This window comes from Strigops habroptila, unplaced genomic scaffold, assembly GCF_004027225.2.
Source record: "Strigops habroptila isolate Jane unplaced genomic scaffold, bStrHab1.2.pri NW_022045636.1_ctg1, whole genome shotgun sequence".
NCBI classification, from domain to species: Eukaryota; Metazoa; Chordata; class Aves; order Psittaciformes; family Psittacidae; genus Strigops; species Strigops habroptila.
The window spans coordinates 291,097-301,490 of record NW_022651112.1 but is presented as its reverse complement, the minus strand read 5'-3'; the positions used below and the strand labels follow the sequence as shown (position 1 = coordinate 301,490).

Genomic DNA, 10,394 nt, shown 5'->3' with positions numbered 1-10,394 from the left:
CCTTCCACTGGTGGCTCCAAGCCCCTGTGTCCAACCTGGCCTTGACCACTGCCAGGGATGGGGCAGCTTCTCCCTTCAACCCATTCCCGTGTCCCACCACCCTCCCAGGGAAGATCTTCCTCCCAGGATCCCATCTGACTCTTCCAGCTGGAAGCTCTTTCTCCTCATCCCATCCCTCCACCCCTTGTCCAAAGCCCCTCTCCAGGTCTCCTGGAGCCCCTTTAGGCCCTGGAGCTGCTCTAAGGTCTCCCCTGCAGGGGCCTTCCCTTCTCCAGCCCAGCTCTCCCAGCCTGGCTCCAGAGCAGAGCTGCTCCAGCCCTCGCAGCAGCTCCACATCCCTCTTGTGGTGCTGCCCCAGAGCTGGACCCATGGCCCCCCCACCACCAACCTTTGGGGCACCCTCGTCCCTTGGTCACACCGTGTTGGCCATCGCCCCCCACCCCCTCGATGGAGGAGCGGCACCAGCTTTACTGCAACCTTTATTCAGCCGTTATTTACAATCAAGCTATTAAAAATTTATACATTATTTACAAATTAAATAAGTCCCCAACGCTGACACCACCCAACGGGGACCAGAAAACGGGGTTTGGGGTGAAAAAAACGGGTTTAGGGGCAAAGAAAACGGGTTTAGGGGCAAAGAAAATGGGTTTAGGGGCAAACGCCCCCAGCCCAGTCGCTTGAATGTCTTTGTTCCCTCCCCTCCATGTGGTTTCCACTCCAAATGGAAGGAAAACGTGAGGAATCCACCCAAAACTCCTCCCCATCAAGCAGAACCGGCCCCAAAACTTCATGATTTCGGCTCAAAACGCAGAAAAACGAAGGAAAAACCAAAAAGGAGGCAAACGGCAGCTCCGGCAGCGGCGCCGCCGCCTTCCCGAGGGATTCCGCAGGGACGCGCTCCCAGCCGGGACGACGAGAGCCCCAAAGCGAAGGAAAAGGAGAAGTAAATCCAAAAAGAGCCATTCCCACCTCAAATCCAAGGGCAAAGCCGCCCGGCGCCGGCTCCTCACCTCCCCCGGCGCCGTCCCGGTGCGGATCCGGCACTTCCCGCCCCAAACGGCTCCGGCTGCCGAGAAATTCCATTGTTCCCTGAGATATTTGGGCTCCTCGAAGCCCTTTTGGGTTCCAAGAGGCACTGAAGTCGCGGTGGGGGAAGGGGGTGGCCACCAACCGAGCGCTTGGGAGGTGGAAGGTGCCAAAAAGAGACCAAAAATCACCCAACCCCCCCCCATTTCTTGGCGCCGGGGGCAGAGAGGAACCAGTATAAACCAGTTTGGCCGCGGCCCGGCGCTGGGGGGGGGGTTTATTGAGTCTCCAAAGAAGGGGGTTTGGGTTAAAAAGGGGCGATTTGGAGCCAGGTGGAGCCGTCGGCTACAGTCACCGCGATGAAACCTCCCCTTGGTCTCGGTGCCACCCGGAGCGGGGACACCAGGACAGGCAATGCCGGTGCCAGGGCACGCACCGGATCCGCTGCGCTGGAGAGGTAGAGAATTAGGGGGAAAAATGGGGAAAAAAGGGGAAAAATGGGGAAAAATGGGCCTGGCAAGGTGGCTCTTTGCTGCGGCGCCGCAGCGGAAGGAGCCGGGTTCGGTCGCCGGGTGCAGCCAGGGATGGGGTTTGCTTCCAGCCGAGGGTTTGGGTGGCGAAAGGGCCAAACGGGAGCGGTTCTCCCGGCCGGCGGCGTGCGAGGGGCCGGCAATGGCGGGAATGCCGGCGGGGCGTCAATGGGAGGGCGCTGCCAGTTTCTGTAGCCGGCGCCGGCGCAGCTCCGCCGTGTCCGGTTCCTCCAGTGAGTTTGAGCCTTCGCCCTCCTCCTCCTCCTCCTCGGCCTCCTCCCGGGCCGGCGCGGTGAAGCCCTCGGCGCCCGCCGGCGCGCTGGCATCTGGGGAAGGCAGCGGATGGGTCACCCCAGCTCCCCCCACGCCGCGCTCTAACCGGTGCCTCCCCTCCCCCCCCGGCTCCTCACGCACCGGTGCCGGTGTCCGCACGCGTCGGGGGGGGCGCCTCCGCGGCGCCGGGGGGGGGGCTGAGGAGCAGCGGGACGGGGCGACCTGCGAGGGGGAAACCACAGCAGAATTCCATGTTTTGGGGTGGTTTGGGGCTGGGTTTGGGGCGCTGGGGCCGCGCTGCCGCCGCGGTGGTTACCCGATGGTGGCCAGGACCGTGAGGTACTGGTTGATCTGCACCATGGCGGCGTCCAGCAGCGTGTGGATGTTCTGCAGGCACTGCAGCCGCGCCTCCAGGTTCTGCCGGTCGTGGCCTTCCATGGCCCGAAGCTCGTCCTCGGTGAGGCCGGCAAAGCCGGGCGGCGGCACCGGCATCGGCGGGAAGCCTGGGGGGGGGGGAAAGGGGTGAGGAAAGGCCTGGAGGAAGCGAAGGGATCCCCCCAAACCCTGCCCTGGCTCACCGAAAAGCGGCGGCCACGGCATTCCCATCCATGGTGGTGGCAAGGGAAGACCCGGCCCCGGTGCCGCGGGTTCCGATGTGGCAGCGCCGGTGTCGCCGGGACGGGCAGCTGCGGGGACAAGAGGGATGTGAGGGGGGAGGAGGAGGAAAGGGAGAAAGAGGAGGAGGAGGAGGAGGAAGAAGAGGAAAAGGAGGAGGAAGAGCAGGAAGAGAGAGCAGGAGGAAAAGGATGAGGAGACAGAGCAGGAGAAGGAGGAAGTGGAAGAGAGAGAAGGAGAAGGAAGAGAAAGAAGAGGGGGAGGAAGAGGAAGAAGAGCAGGAGGAAGGGCAGGAGTAGGACAAAGAGAAAGAAACAAGGAGGAAGAGCAGGAAGAGGAAGAAGAGGAAGAGAGAGAAGGAGGAAAAGCAGGAGGAGGAAGAGAAAGAAGGGCATGATATGAAGGAAGGGCACAAGGAGAAAAGGAGGAAGGGCAGAACGAAGACAAAGAAGAAGAGAGAAGGAAGAAGAGCAGGAGCAGGAAAAAGTAGAAGAGAGAGAAGAAGAACAAAGTGGAGAAAGAAGAAGAGGAAGAAGAGCAGGAGCAGGAGGAAGAGCAGGAGGAAAAGCAAGGGCAGGAGTAGCACAAAGAGAAAGAGACAAGGAGGAAGAGCAGGAAGAGGAAGAAGAGGAAGAAGAGGAAGAGAGAGAAGGAGGAAGAGCAGGAGGAGGAGGAGAAAGAAGGGCATGATGTGAAGGAAAGGCACGAGGAGAAGGAGGAAGAGCAGGAGGAGGAAAAGGAGGAAGGCCAGAAGGAGGACAAAGACGAAGAGAGAAGGAGGAAGAGCAGGAGCAGGAGGAAGGACAGGAGGAGGAAAAAGAAGAAGAGAGAGAAGGAGGAGGAAGGGCAGGAGGAAAAGGAAGGGCAGGAGGAGAAGGAGGAAAGGCAGGAGGAGGACAAAGAGGAACAGAAAAAGAGGAGGAAGAGCAGGAGGAGGACGAAGGGCAGGAGGAAAAAGAAGGAAACAAGGAGAAGGAACGGCAGGAGGAGGAGGAAGGAAACAAGAAGGAAGAGCAGGAGAAGGAAGGGCACGAGGAGGAGGAAGGGGGAGCCCCGCTTTGGCAGCTCCAAGCCTATGGGCACGGGGGGAACTGACCCGCTGCAGCACCAGAGCCCGACGCGGCGTTTTCGGCACCGTTGGGTGGTTGAACCCCGGGCACCGGGGGGAAGGGAGCAACCGGAGGCCAGAAGGGAAACATTCCCGGCGGGAAGGGGGGCAGGATTCCCTGCGGAACTGCGGCGGCAGAGCAGAGCAGTGAGCGCGCGCCGGTGTTCCCAAGGCTTGCCCGGCGCGGTGCCACCGCCCCACCGCCGAGCAGGGAACGAGGGGGGACAAGGAGACTCACAGTTGGGGGGCTGAGGGATCTGGGGGGTTTGAGGGGCCGGGGGGGGCTGCTCCGGCGCTTCCGGAGGCGGCTGTGCCGGGAGGGATGCCCGGAGCACGTCCATGCGGCACGTTGGACACGTCTGCTGGCGCTGGAACCACGACCGCAGGCAGCTGGGGATGAGACGGCGACCACGCCATGGGGTGACGGGGATGGCACAGACCCCCCCACCCCAAAACACACCCCCCCCACCCCAGCCCCGCAGCCACCGGGAATGCCGGGATGGCGCTGGGATAGCACCCACCTGGTGTGGAAGATGTGGTTGCAGGGCAGGCGCTTGGCGCCCGTCACCATCTCCTCGCGGCAGATGATGCAGACGTTGTCCATGGCCTGCAGCTCCTCCGGGGTGGCGTCGGGATACCTGTGCCGGGAAGCACCGGGATCACGAGCCCATTCCCGGTGGGATTGATATGGGGAAGGTCATCCACGTCCTCCCCCCCCCAACCCAACCCTTTGCCTCAATGGAAGGATTCAGCAGAAGGAACAGGGGACACCCCCAGCTCCCCCCCGCGTCCTTCCCACCTCTTCCCGGATGGAAAAGGGAGGGATTTTCCCCCCGTTTTGGGCGGGTTTCACCCCCGGGGAGGGCACTCACAGCGTGTTCATGTTGCGGATGGCCCGGCGGGACATGATGGCGTCCGTCACCGCCTTCTTGAACTGCCTGCAAGGAGACAGGAGCCGGTGGGATCCGCGGCGCCGGAGCCGGAGCCCGCGCCGGAGCCAACTCACCTCATGGCCAGGTACATGGGGCGGATGGCGAAGAGCGGGAACGTGTGCACTTTGATCATGATGGTCATGAAGGCCATGTAGAGCAGGACTTTGATGAAGCCTGGGGGAAGGAAGCACAACAAGGGCTTGTTCTTGGGTGATCATGGGTTGGTTGAGGTGGGACGGGACCTCCAAGGTCATCCTGCCCCATGTTCTTGGGCGATCATGGGTTGGTTGAGGTGCGACGGGACCTCCAAGGTCATCCTGCCCCATGTTCTTGGGCGATCATGGGTTGGTTGAGGTGGGACGGGACCTCCAAGGTCATCCTGCCCCATGTTCTTGGGCAATCATGGGTTGGTTGAGGTGGGACAGGACCTCCAAGGTCATCTGCTCAAGCAGGTCCCCAAGAGCTGCTCCTTGAGGGTGGTGACCATCAGCTTCCGAGCATCTCCAAGGCTGGAGCTGCCACCACCTCTCTGAGCAACCGGGCCCAGCTCTCTCTTGGCCTCTCCAGTCCCTTCATCGCTTGGTGGCCCTTTGCTGGATGTTCTCCAGGATGTCCGTGTCTCTCTTGGACAGGGAGGCCCAGAAGTGGCCTCACCACCCTTGATCACCTCCCTCAACCTCCCAGGACACCGGTGGCTCATGCTCCACCAGAGCCCGCGGCTGAAGCGCCGCCCGGTGTGGCTCATGCTGGGGGTTGTTGGACTTGGCCCATCCCTTCGTTGAACCTCATGAGGTTCTTCTGGGACCATTTCTCCCACTGGAAAATGTCCCTCTGGATGGTGGCCCAACCTCAAGGGGCATCAACCAACTCCCCCTGGTTTGGTGGCACCGAGGGGACGCTCAGCTCCATCCCTGAGCTCATTCATGAGGATGGATCAGGCCTTGGGGTGCTGCCGAGACCCCAGCTCTTCGTTAACGGGTGCTTAATTGCACTTCATAACTAGTGTTATGGGGCCACAACCAGATGGGAACCACCCCCTCGAGCCCCAAACGTGGGTGGGATGAGGAGGAAAGAGGGGGCAGAGGCCGAGGTACCGGTGAAGAGCTCCGTGTAGAGCATGTAGACGGCTTTGCTGTCCCAGGGGTTCTCGTTCTGCAGGTCGATGGAGTGCAGCACGTACTTGATGAAGATGGTGAGCACCATGGTCATGAGGATGGCGTACTGCAGGGGGGGAGAGCGTGGTGGGCACCAGGCCCTGGAGGTCTGCCTGGCCTCGGGAAGAAGCCATCTCCTACCTCAAAGCCAAAGACGAGCTGGACGGAGGCTCCTCGCGTGAGGATGCTGTGGTACGCGTGGCTGACGAAGAGGAAGTCCAGGATTCCCAGCAGGAACATCAAGGCTGTGGCAGGAGGGGAAAGAAATGGGGATGAAGGGGACGAGCCTCAAGGTGGGGCTGACCCCAAAACCTCAAGCTTTGAGGGTCACATCCCAAATATATCCCACCAGGAGAGTGGGATCCTCCAGGCCCCAGGGGCTCAATGACCGAGTCCTGGAAGCCGAGATACTCACAGACAATGCGGAAGTGGAAGAGCCAGGAGATGTTGGGGCTCCTTTCCATCTGCGAGAGAGAAGGCTTGAGCTTCCCCCCCCCCCCCCAAAAAAGGCATTTTGGGGGCCATTCTCACCCCCCCCAGCACTCACAAAGTCCACCCGGTCTTCAGCCAACCAGTGGAAGCACTTGAGGAAGAGGAGGAGAGTGAAGAGGGCGACGAAGCGAGGGCTGAAGTCATCCCTGAAGACAGTGAAGGCCAAGCAGGTCTCGGTCACCGCGTACCACGAGCGCTCCAGGAGGTGCTGGGAAAGGGGAGGTGATGGGGGGTGATGGGGGGGGGGGGTCCCCACAGCCTCTGCCCCACATATTGGAAGCCAAAATGGGGCCCCAAGGTCTCTCAGGGGTCAAAATCCCTCTCAAGTGGTGCCTAAAAGTCTCTTGAGGGTCAAAATTCCACCCAAAGTGGAGCCAAAGGCCTGTCAGGGATCAAAATCCACGCCCAAATGGTGCCTAAAATCTTTTAGGGTTCAAAATCCCCCCCAAAATGGAACCAAAGACCTCCTAGATTTCGAAGTGCCCCCCCCGCCCGATGGCATCAAAGGTCTCTTGGGGTTCAAGTTGCCCTCAAATGGTAGCAGGAAGTCTCCTTGGTTTCAAAATTCCCCCCAAAATGGCAACAAAGGCCTCACTGGGGGTCCAAAACCCACCTTAAATGGTGCTGAAAGTCTCTCGAGATTCAAAATCCCCCCCAAAACAGGGTCAAAAAGCTTTCAGGGATCAAAATCCCCCCCAAAAAAGGGTCAAAAACCTTTCAGGGATCAAAATCCCCCCCAAAAAATGGCATCGAAGACCTCTGGGGGTCCAAAATCCCCCTCAAAAAATAGCATCAAAGACCTCCGGGGGTCCAAAATCCCCCTCAAATGGTGCTGAAAGTCTCCTTGGGTCCAAACCCCCTCCCCAAATGGCATCAGAGACCCCCCAAAAGCACCACCAGCACCTCCAGCACCACATTCACCCATTCCCAGCAGGGAATTCCAGCCCTTCCCACCAGCCCTCACCTCCATCTCCGCCGCCCGCAGCTGCCCGAAGAACACTTTGCCCATGAACTTCCCCAGGAGAAAGACCAGCACAAAGGCCTGGATGTAGAGAACCTGCAGGGAAAAGCGGGAACGGGGAGGAGGGGATGAGGAAGGGGGTGAGGAGGAAGGAGCCGCGGCGCCAACCGGATGCAGGGGAGGTGGTTGGCTCCCAGGGGATGGGGTTGATGCTCTCAGTTACCCAGAAAACGACCCGTTTTGGTCCCCAAAAGCAGAAGTGGGATTAATGCCTCACTGCTCCTCGGGAGGCGGGTACTTACGGCCATGCTGGGGCTGGATTTGGTGAGATAAACCACGGTGGGGTAGAACTGGTGCTTCAGGTAATAGGCGTGAGCCACCACGGCCGTCGTCAGCGCCAGGCTCCCCACCATCACCACCGCGGTGCAGAGCATCTCCCCGGCCCGGCCTGCCCCGTCCAACCAGCCCCCGGCAGCCAAGGAGGGAGGTTGGGGGGGGGAAAAAGCACCGTTTAGGGGAAAATGAGGGGTTAAAGGGCCACCCCCCCCCCCGCGGGATGGGGACAAACCCCTTTCTGGGGGGGGGTCTGAGCTCTACAGGAAAATGAGTCCCCAAAACTAACGATTGTTACAGGGAACGAAGAACGTGCAGCTTCAAATGGAGCTTTTCTGCCCCCCCCCAAATGCTCCCATCAGGGCCCTGCACCCTCAGTGTCGCCCCCACCTTCTCCCATGGCCCCAAGGGCCACCTCCTTGTCCCTGTCCCCTCCCTGCCCTCTCCCACCTCACGCTCTGCCCCACTGCAGCCTCCCCATGTGTGTCCCCCCCCACCTCCTGTTCCTTTAGTTGCCCCCAATGTCCCCACCTCCACGTTCCAGACCTCCAAGTGCCCCACAAGTCATCCCCCTCCACATCCTCCACCCCTCCGGGTGTCCCCTAACACCCCCCAGCACCCCACACCCTCTCCCCAACCTTAACACCCCCCCGTCCCCATCTCCCCCCAAGTGTCCCCATGTCCCCACTTCCCTCTGAGCCCCCCCCAGCCCCACACCGCCCCCCCAAGCTCCTCCATGCCCCCAATACCCCCCATACCCCCCTCCCTCCACCCGCTCCCCCGTGTCCCCACGTCCCCCCCCCAACCCCAAGAGCCCCCCATGTCCCCGCCCCACCCCCCGCCATGAAACCCGCGCCCCTCCCCTCCCGTCCCCATCTCCGCCGACATGTCACGGGTCCCCCACGCCCCCCCCGGGCCCTCGCCCCCCCCGGCCCTTCCCCGCCCCTCAGCCCCGCTGTTACTGTGTCCCGGCCCCGCACTCACTCGGACCGAGCCCCGCCACCGCCGCCGCCGCTCCGCCACCGGAAGCCGCCTCAGAGCCCGACACCTCACTTCCGTCTGGGCTGCACTAACCGCTGTAGGGGGGGGGTGGGAAAGACAAGGAGTCGCTTCCTCGTTGCTTCCCCCAACACTTCCCACCCCGCTGCCCCATCACGGCTTCCTTCAAGGGAGCTGCTGCGGGTTCCCCTTCCCCGCCTGCTCCCCTTAAGCGAGGGCTGCGAACCCCCGCACCTCAAAAACACGCTAGGCTTCCCCCCCCCCGCACTTGTACTTGGTACGGTCGAAGCAGCCTTGGGTGGGCGGGAACGCCAAGGGTCCCGTGTCTCGCTCTCATTGGCCAGCCCCCGCGGCGCTAGACCAATCAGAAAAATCTTCCGTGCGGCACCGACCAATCGGCGGCTGTTGCTAGGGGACGGGGCGGAACGGGCGACGAGTTGCGCTCGGCCTCAGCTCCCCCCCCATCGCCACCCGGGGAGACCCAAATTGAGCCGGATTCGCCTTTTTTTGCCCCTTTTCCATCCCTCGCGCCACTCTCGGCCCCTTTTTCCACCCTTTTTTCCCTCAGAAACCCTCCGCCTGCGCCCACCCTTCACACTTACACCCAGCCTATCAGCGCCGCTCCGGCTGCCGCGCCGCTCCTTTGATTGGCTATCATCCCGCCTCCCCGCCTATGACAGGCAGCGGCGGGTGTCTCCGCCTTCTGATTGGCTGGCTCCGCGGGCGGGCAGCCTATAGAAGAGGAGCCCCGGGGAAGGGGGGGTGGTTTCTCCACACGCTCTGCTCAGGTGAGGGAAAAGGGCGGGAAAAGCGGCGCCGCTCCCTGAGGGGCTCCGTCCCCGTTATCCCTGTTCTGAGGCGGGGAAAGGGAGCGCCATGAGGTAAACTCCTCCTTTCCCCCCCTGTTTGGGGAGGGGAGGCTGAGCTCCGGTGCTGGGAGGTGAAAAAAAACCTCTTTAAATCCGTTTATTCCCCTTTTTGTCGTGGCTTGTGAGGGAACAGTATGGCGCTCCCTCATCGCCGTGAGGGAAGAGGGGGTTAGGGGGATGTGGAGGGGGGATTCCAAGCTCTGAGGGCTCTGGGACGTGGTTTATGTCCTTTTAATCCTGCTTTGGGGTGAGAGCGAGGAGAACAACCCCCTTCTCACAGCGTTAATGCCGAGTTTCGGTGTTCCAAAGCCCAAATACGTTGTTCTGAGCAGGAGAATGTGCTGGTACGGGACTAAAAATGCTCTTTTCATCATCATTTGTGATGGTTTGTGAGGAAACTCCTACAGTGGCCTCAAGCTGTGCCTGCACACGGTGGTGGTTGTGATGAAACGCCCTGAAATTGGAAATAAAAGGGGGTTTTTATCATTTATTTGGTAGGTTTTGTTGCCGGTTCAATGGGGTTTGAGGCATTTGGGGGCTTTTTAAAGAGATTTGGCAGGTTTGGGCATGGTGCTGCCTGTGTCCCCCGTGGGATGAAGCAGGGGACGTTCCCCTCATGTGGCTTCTTAAACGATGAAGTATTAAGAGATAATAAGGAAGAAAATACTCAGAAATAATGAAATATTAAGGAAACCCCCCAAATTGAGGAGTAGGGGAGCGAGGAAATGGGGGTGTGAGGTTACATGGGGGTGACTTGAATTCAACGGGGTGTGTTGGCAGCGGAAGGTGAACGTCAGCACCCAAAATCCTACTGGAAAACATGAATTTCAGAGGATTTGAACCTAAAATGAAGATTTAAATTGTGGTTTTCATGTTGAGAAACCTCATTTCAGCCTGTTTTGGAGCTGGAGGAGGGAATTTCTTTGCTGTTCCTCTGGTCTTTGACAAGAATAATAAGTTAAACAAGAGCTTAGTGTAATAGGTGGCTTTTTGTGTCTTAATGCTTGCTCCCCCCCACTTAAAACCACTTAAAATAGTAAATAGGTGGAGAGAATTGGGTCAATCCCGACCTGAGGCTTCCCTGGGGATGCAGCCCTCGTTA

The 10,394-nt window shown here is 60.2% G+C and overlaps 1 protein-coding gene across 2 annotated transcripts; it reads right to left on the bottom strand.

Annotated features, from left to right (window-relative positions):
* Positions 1 to 462: 462 nt before the first annotated feature.
* Positions 463 to 8,443, bottom strand: SYVN1 (synoviolin 1). 2 transcript variants are annotated; one of them, XM_030475427.1, is made up of 16 exons: positions 8,409 to 8,443; positions 7,394 to 7,539; positions 7,095 to 7,187; positions 6,186 to 6,338; positions 6,054 to 6,102; positions 5,780 to 5,883; positions 5,579 to 5,705; positions 4,559 to 4,658; positions 4,425 to 4,490; positions 4,074 to 4,190; positions 3,791 to 3,942; positions 3,541 to 3,678; positions 2,408 to 2,515; positions 2,146 to 2,332; positions 1,971 to 2,051; positions 463 to 1,882 (listed from the first exon to the last, which is right to left on the bottom strand). In XM_030475427.1, the coding sequence occupies exons 2-16, from the start codon at positions 7,523 to 7,525 to the stop codon at positions 1,492 to 1,494; spliced, it is 1,998 nt and encodes a 665-aa protein (XP_030331287.1). In that variant the 5' UTR covers positions 7,526 to 7,539; positions 8,409 to 8,443; the 3' UTR covers positions 463 to 1,491. The 2 variants fall into 2 exon arrangements, with proteins under 2 accessions (XP_030331287.1, XP_030331288.1); XM_030475428.2 differs by having other exon boundaries at positions 471 to 1,882; positions 8,387 to 8,442.
* Between the last annotated feature and the right edge of the window lie 1,951 nt (positions 8,444 to 10,394).